Source organism: Sander lucioperca, chromosome 4 (assembly GCF_008315115.2).
Source record: "Sander lucioperca isolate FBNREF2018 chromosome 4, SLUC_FBN_1.2, whole genome shotgun sequence".
NCBI lineage: Eukaryota > Metazoa > Chordata > Actinopteri > Perciformes > Percidae > Sander > Sander lucioperca.
In genome coordinates, this window is record NC_050176.1 from 21,952,657 (window position 1) to 21,967,522 (window position 14,866).

Here is a 14,866-nt window from a genome sequence, read left to right on the forward strand (position 1 = left end):
GAAAACTCAGATTGGACAGATAGTCTAGCTAGCTGTCTGGATTTACCCTGCAGAGATCTGAGGAGCAGTTAACCATAGTCCTCAGAAATCTACCGGAGTTTAAAATTACAACACAAAGAAAGCGGAAGGTGACAGATATCCGGTCAAAAAGAGGGACATCCGGCGGAATTTCTGGTGGCACCGGACCAATCTCAGAAGTGGAACGTCGTGGATGTAGACTAGGGAGAGATTGACTTTTTTAATCCGTCCTCATGTGTGTAACGCCACCGAGAAGCTCTGATCCCAATCACTCATTCCACTGGATGGCAGTAATGCAGAAAAGTCATTGTACTCACAGAAGGAAGAAGCAAATGTCAGAGTAGAGTAAAAGTCAGTTAGTTTTGAAGCTCACATTGTTTTTACATTCATACGGCTTAGGTGCTGCCCAAAACTGCTGGGGTGCTGCACCAAAGCCTTATAATCAAAGTCAAAGCATCTTTATTAGTCTCCCCAAGGAGAAATGTGTTTTGGACACTAGGAGAGTTACAACAGAGACACACAACAAGCACAGGGTTAAAACAATTCAAAGACAAATGTACAGTTAACATTTGGGCCACTCAAAGATTATGCAAATTGCAAATTACCATTTTCTATACTTGTGCAAAAGAGCCATCCTTCCTACATTCTTCTGTTCTCCCATGCCTCGTTCCTACTTCCATAAGGATCCATGCATTCAGTCATAAATAAACATTAATTTATCCATTCATAAATATCCATACATTCAGTTATAAATATGCATTAATTCCTCCATTCATAGCCATACATACATTCAGTCACAGATATACATGAATGAATTCATAGTCATATGTTCATCGCTGCTCATTAATGAGCTCGATAATGGTTGGGAAAACACTGAACCCAATGTATACAAATGTTCCACACCTTGGAACATTTGTATACATTCACACACAAGATGTCTCACACACACACACACACACACACACACACACACACACACAAGTGCTTTTACACTCCCCAGTTTTTACACTGTGTGTGTTTGTGTGTCAGCAGTCTGACAGTCTGTCGAGTCATCACGGTCATCCTCATCCTCAGCAGTCAGAGTTTGATGGCTTCTTTAAATCCTTTGATTGAAGGATTTAAACCAGAGCGAGTTAAGATTCTGCTGATTTTGTCAATCTGTGTGGAAAAAAAATAAGCTTCAGCTCTGTTCAGTGACAGAAACGGACGTAATCAGGCTTCTAACGGAGGCTTGGTTCTCTAATCTGACCCTGGTGTCAGTGACTAAATACTCTTCAATTAAATTATTTTAAATAAACTTATTGCATATTTACTTGTGTATGTATGTGTATGTATGTATATGTGTATGAGTATATGTGTATGTATGTGTATGTGTGTAAAATATATATTTTTTTGTTTTTCTCTTCTTTTTTTATTGTTACTTGTATTTTTAATGGGGGGGGGGTCAGTTGGTGTTGGAGTAGTCAGGCTTGGTAGTACTGTGTGTATGTGTGAATGTATTTTGTATTTTCTATTTAATTGTCTTTAGGAGCCCCTCGAAAATGAGATGATTCATCTCAAGGGATTATCCTTCTAATAAATACTCTGAAATTTAAGTTATTGTAACTTTTTTATTCAGTGTGGCCCTTGAGTGCAGATTTTTTTGTCCAATCGGATGTTAATTATAAAGAAAAGTTAATGAAATCCTGAATAATTTAATTGGATAATGTTAATAATAATAAGTGCATTACATGCATGAACAACGATTAAAACATTTAACAACCGATAAAAAACAGTAGAGACGAATAAATAGATTTTGAAAACAAGTATCTTCCTTATTCTAATAAATCAATCTGAGTGACCAGGTCAGCTCGTCACACACACATTATCCATCCTATAGATACAGTATTATATATATATATATGTATATATATATATTAGATTCTCTCTCATGCAACACTTCAGTGAGGATTAATATAAGGAGGCAGCCGGCACACACACACACACACACACACACACACACACACACACACACACACACACACACACACACACACACACTCTCATCATTGGCCTGAATCCTGTTGCTGTGCTGCACGTGTCGACATGTGAGCAGCTGCTTAACTCCCTCTCCCTTTGCCTGCTCTCTGCTCTGTTTGCCCCACTGGACCAACAACTGGATGCTTTAGTTGATCATCTATTTACACTACAAACTCATTTCTCCATCTGTCCATCCGTGGGTCCATCGTCGTCCCTGAGCATCATGCGAGTGCTGTGGGACAGCAGCTGGATGAGGTTCGGACCGGCAGGCAGAGGCTCGTACGACTGGGTGACAGGAGCGCCATCCACACAGGAGAAGCAGGTGTGTGCAGGCCAAGTTCAGCAGTGAAAATCTGAAAAAAAATTCTCCTCTCATCCCTTAAATCAACCTAACCTTTTGTGGATTTAAAAATACTAGGAAAAATGTTCCTTTCACATTTTGTTTCTGCTTGTTTCAGGGCTTACAGCAATTGAAAATTTTAAAATGAAGATATTCTTAATCTTAGCAGACTTTGGTCTAGTCTTTACAACGATCTAAAATAACATGCTGTGCCTTTGAATGAAGCTTGGCCACACAATGTGTTTGCAAGGATCAGTCCACTGTTGCTGCTAAAGCTGAGGAGGCGAAGATATTAAACACAAAAACAAATGGAGAAATATTTCAAAAAATCAATACAAATTTCTATATGAGAACTTTGTTTTTTATTCTTTCCTGCCCCATTAATCATCTCACGGTTCCTCAGACTTATCTTCTGGTCTTATCTTAGTCCATGCTCTGCTTTTATACTCATCAAAGTGTCTCAACATTTGACTCTGTGTGGCTAAAGGAGATTTCTAAAGATCTCTTTAGTCTAAAAGTTTAAAATGTGCCGTTATTGACATACCGTACAGTATAATTCATGTATCCGTTCCCTCTTTATTCTTGAAAAAAAGAATAAAAATGTCCCCTGACAAACTGACAACTCTCCAACTGTTGAATTGTTGAAACTTGATTTGTTAGGTCTTTGTAAGTCCACCATGCAACTTGTTGTCCTCCTGGGTTAACCCTTTTTCCGAGGTTCTTCAAGCTTTTTTGAGGTAACAGTGGCATTTTTTCTGCCCTTCTTTTTTCACTACCTCAACATCAACTTATTCCCATTAGTTGTACACTTCATTTTTTTTATTCATAGTCAATAAACCTTATTTATATGAAATTATACCTCATTTTTGAGTTAAAAAAAAAGCTGAAATTTGGAATTATTTTCGACAAGTAGTTACGATTGAGTGGATAATCACAGACCATATTCCATAGTTTTTCAAATGCTGTAACATTTAATAAAACGCCCCAAATTCTATGAAAGTAGAGATCTGATCCTTATTTTCCCTTGAGAGGAGCGTTGTATGGAACAACCCAATGTTATTTTTAGGCAATTTGCTTGAAAGAAACCCAAATTTTCTGATGTAAAGACTTAGAAAACGGGTCCAATTTGACCCTAGGACAATAGGAGGGTTAAGTCTCAGACTTTTAGGATACCAACAGTTTGTACCGAGAGCAGCTGAGTCACACTCAGACAGATTGAGATTTAAAACTGTAGAGGACCAGAGTCTGCAGGGTGCCGGATCATCCAGGCAGCATTAACTAATTGCTAGAAAAACTGAGACAGGGGGAATTTGGGACACTCTGAGCCACATGTTGTTCTTTCACAGCTGGAAGGATAAAGGATCGCTCTGAATCTGTAAACACATTTGTTACACTGAAAACCAAAGATTACACTGTTGTTGTAACATTGTTATAACGGTTAAATCTCGATTGAATGATGACGTGAAATCGTCACAGTCTGCGAAATTAAATAGGAGGAAAAACGTATTAAGCTTTGCGATTCCTGTCACTTCAAAAGTTGATTAGAACGACTTGTGCCACTCTTGATGGATGCTGAAAGAACTCACTGCAGAGAAATGATGACTCCATAGTGGTGTTGTGCCTTTCACAGCCAGATGTGTGATGGTTAACAATCTTGCAAATGGTTGAAATGACTCTTTAACTGAAGGAAAAGGCTTCGCTTCTACAACCTGCGTCTTTATTTTCTCGTTAAAGATCTTGAGATGCAGTAGTCTCTTATTGCCAGCTTTATCTCCACAGTGCTGTGGTCTGGCAACACCACAGATGCATTCTGGGATAGGAGAAAACAGTGCTGCGTTCCAGACACAATTTTTAGCCCGTAAGTTACGACTTCAAGTCACGACTCACGACTTGGTAGCGTTCCAGGCAAAGTCACCACAAACCCTTCTAGCTAGCGGCTACCTACCGGCTACTGATATTAAGCTGTGGCTTTCAGAAAACTTTCTTAATTTGAATGAAGATAAAACGGAGTGTATTATTTTCAGTACTTCAGGCACGCAAAATGGTCCAGCTTTGAGTTTGGGAGCTCTAGCATCCTACACTAGGTCAGCCGTCAAAAATTTGGGGGTTACTTTTGATTGCAGCATGAAATTTGACAAGCAGATCAGTAATGTTGTTAGAATGAGCTTTTTCCAGCTTCGTCTCCTGGCTAAAGTTAAGCCTTTCCTCAACAGGCACGATCTAGAAAAGGCAATTCATGCCTTTATTAGTTCTAGGTTGGATTATTGTAATGCTCTTTACGTTGGTCTGAATCAGACCTCCATCGCACGTCTTCAACTTGTGCAAAATGCAGCTGCTCGCTTTTTAACAAACACATCTAGACGTGCACATATCACTCCCGTTCTCTACACCCTTCATTGGCTCCCTGTGCGTTTTAGAATCGATTTTAAGATTTTATTGTTTGCTTTCAAGGCCTTAAATGGTCTAGCCCCGGAGTATTTGTCCGAAATTTTAACATTGCGGGAGCACAACCGGTCATTGCGGTCTTCAAACCAGCGACTTTTAGAAGTGCCAAGGTCTAGATATAAACGGTGGGGTGACCAGGCTTTTGCAGTTGCTGCCCCGAGACTCTGGAACAAGTTACCCCCTGATATTCGCACTATTACAGATGTAGCTCTTTTTAGGTCCAAACTTAAAACGCATCTGTTTAGTCAGGCTTTTAATACGTAGCAGTGGTGTGACGATTTCGTTCTTTTGTTTCTCTGTAACTATTTCTGTTTTTACATGTTCTTTCTTTATATTGTGTGATATGTGTTTTTATTCTTGGTTTCGATGTTAAGCACTTTGGATACCTGCTGGTTGCTGTAAAGTGCTATATAAATAAAGTTTGATTGATTGATTGATACCTACCGTTGACGTTAGTGTTAGCTGATAGTAGCGATTTCTAGTCGGCTACATATTTTGGGCTTCATTTAGTTGTTTTGATTACAATGTGTGGAATTACTTTACGTTGCCTATTTATGTCTATTTATTTCTATTTCTCACTGTTAATCACCAACGTCTGTACAGCATCAACAGGGGTCACCATTGTTGTTTATGTGTGTGTGACGTCAAAACTGGAACTGGGAGTACAACGATCTGGTACGAGTTCACGAGTAGTAAGTTACGGGTTTGACTGCCGTTGCCTGGAACGCAGCATAGCACTCTGGGTTTTTTGCATTTCTTTAAACTAATCACAATCGTCGGGCGACGCTAAGCTCTGGACGCAGCGGCGCTGGCTCTGTAAAATATTCTTGGGAAGGAACTTGTTTTGGTGGAACATTTGCACCCCGCAAAAACCCCCGCCACTTACTAAATAAATGAAGTTAACTGTTCACACAATATAGCAACATGAGCTATTTAAATTAGCTGATACATGGTTAAACCTCATTAGCTCTTACCAGTGTATCTCCGTGTGTACTTCGTCCACACCTATCCCACCAATCGGTCCCAAAACATCCCAATTAGAGAGGAAATGCCGTAAACATATTCTTTGACATTTTTAACAATCATTCCCCGTAAGAACCAAGCAGGCCTGCCTTGTTGCACGATCCAAATGTTCTTTAAATCCAGTTTAAGCGTGTAGTTTGCTAGATCGAAGTTTGTTGTTTCCCAAAGCGAGAGGACTTTGAGAACCGCAGCAGCACACAGAGAGAGGAAGGTGAAGGGCAAAGCCTGGTATCACGCGCCAGATGTCAAGCTTTATCCCGGAAATGTACATTTTACAAATACACACCAACGATTGGGCCCCACTTACAGCCCACTTTAGATTAGACAGCAGCTGTGTTGTATTATGAGACCAAGATGAATACAACCTGGCCCCAGGTTCTCTGTAATTCTGATTGTTTTAAGTGTGTAGTAATTTGATTAACTTTATTTAGGAAAAGCACCACGTGAACACAAGATAAACTAAAATAATAACGGTGCTAGAACTAGATTTCGACACAGGACTCTGTAAAACTGAGCCATAACATAATTAAATGATGCACAACCTACTTTATATTGGCCACTTTTTAGGCCCCTGGAGATCTGGTCTAGACCGCCTCTGTAAAGTGTCCTGAGATAACGTCTGTTATGATTTGACTCTACAAATACAATTGAAATTGAATTGAAAAGCTAGACAAATATTTATTTAACCCTCCTGTTGTCTTCGGGTCAAATTTGACCCGTTTTCAAAATTTCTATAGCAAAATTTTGGGTTTCTTTCAACCAAATTGCCCCAAATGTGGATGGTTCCATGAATTGATCATTGACTTTGGGGTGTTTATAGCATTATTCTGACAGTCTGTGATTATCCAACATCATCCTCTGATCTTAATCTTAGTTATCTTAGTTAGTTAGTTAAGAATTAAAATAATTCATACTTTCTGCTTTAACTCAAAAAATTCATTAACACTAAATTAGTTTTGTTGACTATAAATTTAAAAAATGAGTGTAAAAATTGTGGTAATAAGTTGCTGTTAGTGTATACTGGTGGTAGTTGAATGTTGAAAAATGCTGCAAAAACATTGAAAAAAAGTGACAAAAGTGTCAAAAAAAGTTTTTAATTTTCAATTTCAGGAAGGACAACACAAGGGTTAACTCAACTCTTCTTTGTTGATCTCCAGGGCAACAGCTGGAATGAGTTGGAGCTGGGAGAGGATAGAAAGATGGAGCTGGTGCTCTGCGTCGTCGTCCCGGTCGTCTCCGTCCTCCTGCTGGTTCTCCTGGTCGGTTTGGTTTACCGCCAGTGTTCCCGCAGCAAACTGACCCTGGCCAACATCATCGCTCTGGACCTGCAGGACGCAGAGGGGAGCGCCGAGATTCTCTCGTCCCTGACCAGGAACGCAGAGCGCCACACCAGCACCAGCTCCGATGGGTCGGACGGGGTCTTCGTCATGGTCTACCTGCCTCCGCCCTATGAGGAAACGCTCACCAAGATTAGCCGGGCCGCCAGCCTCTACGGCTCCAGAGACGTGGAGTCAATAAAGATAGAAGACCTGGAGGCCAAGCTGTGTCCAGATCTCAAAGCCAGCTGCCAATATGTGTGATAAAAAGACATTATAACTCCAATATTTGTTGTTTTTTTAATAACTTTGTTGTCTGTGTACTTACTGTATGTAAATATTACTCAACTCTGCAGCTCTACAGAGCTTTTTAGCCTCCGTTAGCTTGTAGGTTTGGTTTTTACGTTACATTTACTGTCTGGTTGAAGCTCAGTGTTTCTATCAGCAGCAGGCGGCTGTTTTTATAAAACAAGCTCTGATAAAGCCCAAAAGTGCCAATCGATAAATTAGATGTTGAGATATTTTACAGGACAAGTGACAACTTTGACCTGCCGGTGGCGCTATAGAGGAAAGGTCAGAGGATTACTAAAGTCAGTAGGCTATGTCTTTGGGCACCATGAGTATCTGTACCAAATTTCATTCCAAACCATGAAACAGTCCTCAAGATATTTCACTGAAAACCAACATAGTCAAGCTGTTGGTGGCCCTCAAGGATCCAAACCATAGCCATAAGTGTTGGTGAGATGTTTCAGTCCGGACCAAAGTGGTTAACCGACCGACTGATTGTCTGTCAAAATGCAACACAATGAAGACCTGTCTGATGATGAGTAACAGAGTAACAGAGTAAAAGTATGACCTCTGGTGGTGAGAAGTCCAAACAACAACAACATAACTCAGCAAGTTTAACCCTTGTGTTGTCCTCGGGTCAAAGTTGACCCGTTTTCAAAGTTTTTTATATCATAAATATGGGTTTCTTTCAACCAAATTGCCCAACAATAACATGAAAACATGCATGTACATTGTATGCAACCCATACAACATTCTTCACAGTTAAAATTAATGATGACTTTTATTGAATTTTGGGTGTTTTATTCAATTTTATATCATTGGAATTTTTTTTTTAATGGTTTCAAAACAGTTTCCTGACTAAACTTTGACATAAACCTGTCTGTGATCCACTCAACATTCCTCTGCTCTTACCTATTAGTCAAAATAATCCATAATTTCTGCCTTGCTTTGACTAAAAAAATAGGTATAATGTCATATAAATTAGGTTTATTTACCATGAATAAAAAGAACATTGAAATACTGTAAGTGACAACAACGTTTAAAAGTCTTTAAACTGTATGTTTGGCCTAATGTAGGTCTGGTTAAAAGACTCTACATAGTACTCTATGTAGAGTATTTTAACTGGTTAAAAGACTCTACATAGTACTCTATGTAGAGTATTTTAACCAGACCTACACTAGGCCAATGCTTTGCGAGAAAGGGAGAACTTGCTCGGGCGCGTGTTCAGGGCTGCCAATAAACCAATGTCAGAAACGTTAAATAACTTTGAGTGCGGTGACCAGTTTATTCAATGACGGCATGCTCACCGTAGCACAGATAGGCTATAATTAAGTATAGTCCATTTCATTTTAGGTAGCCTAAGTTTCATTCTGCTTTCCAATTCATTACAAATCAACCGTGAATTAATTCTTGGCGTCGCACAATGATAGTAAAATTTAATTTCATCAGATCGTTAGGGGCCCCCTTGGAGTGTCAGGGGCCCTGGGCACGTGCCAGCTTTGCCCCATACCGTAATACGTCTATGCTGACATGCGACGCTGACAGTAAAAAGCTGCTTGCTTTTCCCTTTGCCAAACACACCTGTGTATCTCTGGCTGTTGATTACCTTTATGCATTTCCGGTGACAATGCTCCACCTAGTGATCAAACACAAAACTGCATATATATTCATGTCACCAACGTGCTAATAAAAGTTACATTATGGCTCCAACACACTGTATAGTTTTTGGAAGTTAGATATATTTTATGGTGATTAGCAGGAAATTTGACTTAGGCTACATTATGTTGCCATTAAATTATTCTTGAACCTGTGAAATGAATGCAAATGAATGTTGTTTACTAGTTTTTGGGATAAAAAATAAACCATGAGCATACATGTTTAAATAGAGCAGCATACACACTGGCACATTAATAACGGGCATGACAACTTATACAAAAAGAGAAAATCTTCTGCCAAAAGGAGGTAGTCTGGCATCTTTGGTAGAGCACGGTCTTTAACTTGTTGTAATCCCAGATTTAATGCTCTGTGTTACGGTTTTGATGTCATCTGTTCTCATTTCACAGCTGTAATAACAGTTCAACAGCTCTTAATTCAAAATAAGACAGTGGCTGTTTTTTTTCTTCAACATTTTGTCACATTTGTCATAAATTAAATAGTTGTCTTTTTTTTAGGAAAATGAAATATTCAGCCCCCTCCCCTACCTGTTCATTTCCATTCCCATCCCTTACATCTGTGAGTCTTCTTTACATGTATAGCAAGTAATAGTAAAAGTAGTTATTTCTTTAATTTAATAGTAATTTAAAGTCTTTCAATCATCATTATCAACGTGCACATTTTGGAGGAAATTCCTTCATCTGACACTTTTTCCCGCAATGCTTTATGGCAGATTTTATTTTTAGATCATAGACACAAAAACACAACAAGTGCAACATGTTTGACTTTATTTATGTCATAAATCGGCACTCATAGACCTCATATAGGTTAATATTTCCAGTGATAGTTATGGCACTACATGCATTCAGCAAAGTAGTCGGAGGCGTTCTTATTGCTGCACTCCGGCTGGAAGATGAGCCTGATCCTGCAAAGAAACAGAAGAGATCAACAATTCATTCACACGAGTATTGATTTCATGATAAATAGTTAATTAATTAAAGGCAGGGTTGTTTTTTTCGAAAATACATTTTTCTATCTTTTTTTTGGCATGTATGCCTGTATTTGATAGGACAGCTTGACATGAAAGGTAACGACATGCAGCAAAGGGCCTCAGGTCGGAACCGAACCCGCAACCGCTGCTGCGAGGACTGAGCCTCTGTAGCCTACATGGTGCCCCAAAAATCCTTTTTTTTATATATATTGTTTGAAATGGTCTTTACACCCTGACAGCAATAAATAACTTATGGGCTCTGAAAAAGGTGCAAAAAGATCTGTCATCTGTAGCTGCTGCAATCCAACACGGTCTCACGGCAGTTCGTGAAATGGTCACGTTATTTTTAATCTATTGATTCGTGTACACGGACACGTTCATCTCGTTTTGTTCGTGGTGGTGAGCACGTAATGGGAAGCATCTATACGGAGGTTGGGTTTAGGAAAAGAAGAACGGGGAAAGGACACGTCACACGCCGGGACACGATCCGCAGTCTCTGGGGGACGCAACAACGGGGAAATGAAACGCCACACGTGGGAGACAGCCGTGGGTCTCTGGGGACGCGTGACAACAATGGGACGGTTGTGTTTAGGAAAAGAAGAACGGGGAAAGGAACCGGCACACAAGTCTACCAGAGAATGGAGGGGTAACACTTTACAATAAGGTACACAAAAAAATAGGTAGTTACTGTTTTTGAAAGGGTAGTTACTGTTTTTCAGAAGGATAGTTACTGTTTTTCAGAAGGGTAACTAATCATTCGTTACCCTTCTGAAAAAGGGTAACTACCCTTCTGAAAAAGGGTAACTACCCTTCTGAAAAGCAGTAACTACCCTTCTGAAAAACAGTAACTACCCTTCTGAAAAACAGTAACTACCCTTCTGAAAAGCAGTAACTACCCTTCTGAAAAGCAGTAACTACCCTTCTGAAAAACAGTAACTACCCTTCTGAAAAGCAGTAACTACCCTTCTGAAAAACAGTAACTACCCTTCTGAAAAGCAGTAACTACCCTTCTGAAAAGCAGTAACTACCCTTCTGAAAAGCAGTAACTACCCTTCTGAAAAAGGGTAACTAATCATTCGTTACCCTTCTGAAAAACCGTAACTACCTATTTTTTGTGTACCTTATTGTAAAGTGTTACCAATGGAGGATAAAACTCAGCAAAAGTTGCCACTGCCGCCATGTTTCCCCTCTTTCTGTTGGACAGGTACGGGTTTTACTTTGTTTATTGTTTCCAAGAAATGTCTCGTGCACGTCAGGTGTGTGGGTCGGTGCCTCGAGGAGGAGATGCTATTTTCAAATCATGCTAGCTTTTCAACATTACCAACCGTGCCTGGGTTTAATTTCTTGCATTTAAAAGGCAAATTACCAAAGGTTGTATTGTTACATGCAACACATAGACTACATGAAAATATAACTTACATTCTTATTAACTCGTCAAGTTTGGCCGCCCCGAAACCATTTTCACTGTGGAAATATTCACAATAGAAATAAATTCATATTAACAAAGATAGGTAGGGAATGAACCAAGGCACTGCAAAACAGATTAAAAAAAATACAGCAAAGTCAACATAAAATAACGTACGGGGGCCTGTTTCACAAAAGCAGAATATATAAATCCAGGATAACTGATAAAGCGAGGCTTGACCTAGTCTAATCTGAGCATCCTGGCTTGGTGAGTTTCCCGAAGGCCAAGACAGGCTGAGGAGGAGGACTAGGTTGAGCCAGGTTGAAGTAATTCAGATAGATGCGCGTCCACGGATTTCCTCAAAAGACCACGAGGTCGATCACAGATTTACTGATGCCAAAATGGAGAATACGCATTGTACATACTTTATACAGAGTGAACAGCAGCTTCTTGTGGAAGTATGATCACGTGAAACACATTATTTGTATAAAAAGAAAAGAAACACGGCCGCTGTAATGAAACAGCGAGAGAAAGCGTAGCAGACGATCACGGACCGACTGAATGTGTAAGCAGCCTAAATATATACATTAACTGACCACTGCTCTGAACTGAAACCGTCATAATCATACCATTCAAGGATTAGGCTACTAATCATTTGCACAAATTAACAGTTGTAGCCTACTGTTTGCCTTAAAAGTAAGCAGAAGATAATGTTACTCAGGAAATTTACCATGAAGATCAATTTTCTAGGCTAGAATATGATGCGTAAATATTTACGCATCATATTCTAGCCTAGAAAATATCTCTTTCACTCTGTTCCTCCCTCTCTCTCATGGGCTAAAATATAAATTTCCTAAGTCATATTAACTTCCACTGCTCGCTTTTAATACAAAGTGTACAACTGTTCATTTTTGCAGTTGACAGTGACTCATTGAATGGTTTCAGTTAAGAGCAGTAGTTCATAAATGTATATTTTTAGACTATCATTCAGTCTGTCCACTAGCCTATTATCTGCCACGCTTTTTCTCGCATTTCTTTTATTTTTAATTTTTTATAGAGGATGAGTTTCCTCCTCTACATATTATATGCCTTGCTCCCTTGTATATATGGACATAGAAAATAAAGACATTGAAGAAATTGGACTCTAATATCTAGAAACTATAAAGATAATTAAGTGATAAATTCCATGCACACTGTAAACATGAATGGAACAGAGTATATTCATCAGTTATTTCCCCCCCAGCAAAATATAAGGTAAATAAATATTGATGGTGTCCTCTCCCTGTTGTTACATGAATGTACAGTAGCCTACATCACTAGATAGTTACTGGTCCAGTGAACTAAGACTTTAATTTGGGAGGATTGTACAATTAGGATATGTTCTTTAAATTGTACAGTCCTCCCAAATTATAGTCCCAGTTTACTGGACAACACAAATTGTGTGCTAAGAATGCCAAATACAATGCACATGGAAGCTGAACAAACATGATCCTTATTGTTAAATAATTTAAAAAAAATTAGTCAACTAAAATAATTCAAGGTGCATTTGTCAACTATAGAAATGTACAGCATTGTATGTATTGCCCTTAGTAACAGACTTCATTTAAAACACATTTGAAATTTTATCAGCCTTTTCTACTTATCTCAACAACTGTCATAATATATTCATCAAACTTCTAACAACAATATGAACAGCAGTCTTCATACAGCAATATAACAGTAACAATGGCTGTCACATGAATAATTATAAAAAAACATAATGGTCACAACTTTAAATAATAACAGTACTTAAATGAACAGCAATATGCACCTGTTTTATTTTAATCCAGGCTGATAACAATAGGGGAAAACCACTGCTGGGTGATCAGAAAAGGCTCCAGGATTAAATAAATCCTGGCTGTTAGCCTGGTCCGGAGCAGGCTAGCTGTTAGCCTGGCTGTTAGCCTGGTCAGGAGCAGGCTAGCTGTTAGCCTGGCTGTTAGCCTGGTCAGGAGCAGGCTAGCTGTTAGCCTGGTCAGGAGCAGGCTAGCTGTTAGCCTGGCTGTTAGCCTGGTCGGGAGCAGGCTAGCTGTTAGCCTGGTCAGGAGCAGGCTAGATTCACAGAATAAATCTCCATGGTGATTTATGTGCCTCCGCTTTCGTGAAACCGAGTCAAGGCTAAATTCATCCAGGATAACGGGGAAATCTCGACTTAATCCCTTATCTTGGTTTTGTGAAACAGGCCCCAATAGCCTACATTTAAAGAAATATGTTTACTGTCCAAAGGGTTTCTGTAGGGTTGTAACGTCACCATTTTACAGTATTTTTTCGATTGCTTAAGCACTATACACTACACACAATTAGCACAACCACACACTCAATAAGCAGAACACCTCAGACCCTTTGCAAAATGAAACACTTTTTTTTTTGCAAAAACTGTACACTAATTTATGAAAACCATATTTTGTTACCATATGAAACACACACACACTTCATATGACTTAATTCTGTTTGAACCAGTTACACACTGCTGTTGCTAACCTAAAACACTTTTAGCAATTCTACTTCTCAGTGATTTGAGTACTGTAAATGAAGTAGGCCTACATAGAGAAAGTACAAATATACAATAAGTTCACCAAACACTACACAAGACCAATGCTGCAGACTGAGGAAAATAGAATTTATTTCTCTCCATATACCCAAATCAGTCAACATGTCAACATGGAGAATCACAACAAAATATGTCCCAGTTTTCATACAGCTACTACAGTAGTGTGCATAACCCTGTTAGCTCAGCAAACAACAGACCAACATAAAATACTGTATCCAGGTTACAATTACAGTAAAAAAAAAAAATCTGAAAAAAAACTGAAAATACAGTACAGTTATGGACCTTTTATTTAAAAAATGAACTTACATAAGTTGGCTGATGACCTTCATCACGCAGCTGATGTCGTTGTGTACGTCTCCATCAACAAAGTCTGAAAAGAAAACAAGTTCACTGGTTTAAGGCAAAGATGAAAAATTATTTGACTTGAGTAAAAATTGTTAGGCTTGTCCTTAGTGAGCTGTTGTTAATTGTCTGAGCTGTCACATAAAAGCATCTGTGTATGCGTACAACACCAGTTTCTAGAACAGTTGTGAAAAGTAACTAAGCATATTTGCTCAAGTAGGCTACTTAAGTACACATTTGAGATACTTGTACTTAAAGGTGCAGTAGGTAAGACTTATAAAACTAACTTTCTGCCGTATTTGCTGAAACTGACCCTATGTTCGAGTAAAACTACATGAAGCAGGTAATAAAAAAAAAATCTGGCTCCTCTGGCACCACCTACAGCCTGTAGTGCGATTTGCAAAAATCCATGGAGGCTTGGTGGCTGTTGGAGGAT

At 39.0% G+C, this 14,866-nt stretch overlaps 1 protein-coding gene across 1 annotated transcript; it reads left to right on the top strand.

Annotated features, from left to right (window-relative positions):
- Positions 1-2,129: 2,129 nt before the first annotated feature.
- LOC116052186 (small integral membrane protein 28) lies at positions 2,130-7,447 on the top strand. Its single transcript, XM_031302716.2, has 2 exons — positions 2,130-2,359; positions 7,003-7,447. Exons 1-2 carry the CDS (start codon positions 2,261-2,263, stop codon positions 7,423-7,425), a joined length of 522 nt encoding a protein of 173 aa, XP_031158576.2. The 5' UTR covers positions 2,130-2,260; the 3' UTR covers positions 7,426-7,447.
- The last annotated feature ends 7,419 nt before the right edge of the window (positions 7,448-14,866 follow it).

Bases quoted from the DNA above. Each gene is read 5' to 3' on its own strand.
- LOC116052186 (XM_031302716.2), top strand. From the start codon at position 2,261: ATGCGAGTGCTGTGGGACAGCAGCTGGATGAGGTTCGGACCGGCAGGC. The intron at 2,360-7,002 runs GTGTGTGCAGGC...GTTGATCTCCAG, and splicing joins CATCCACACAGGAGAAGCAG to GGCAACAGCTGGAATGAGTT.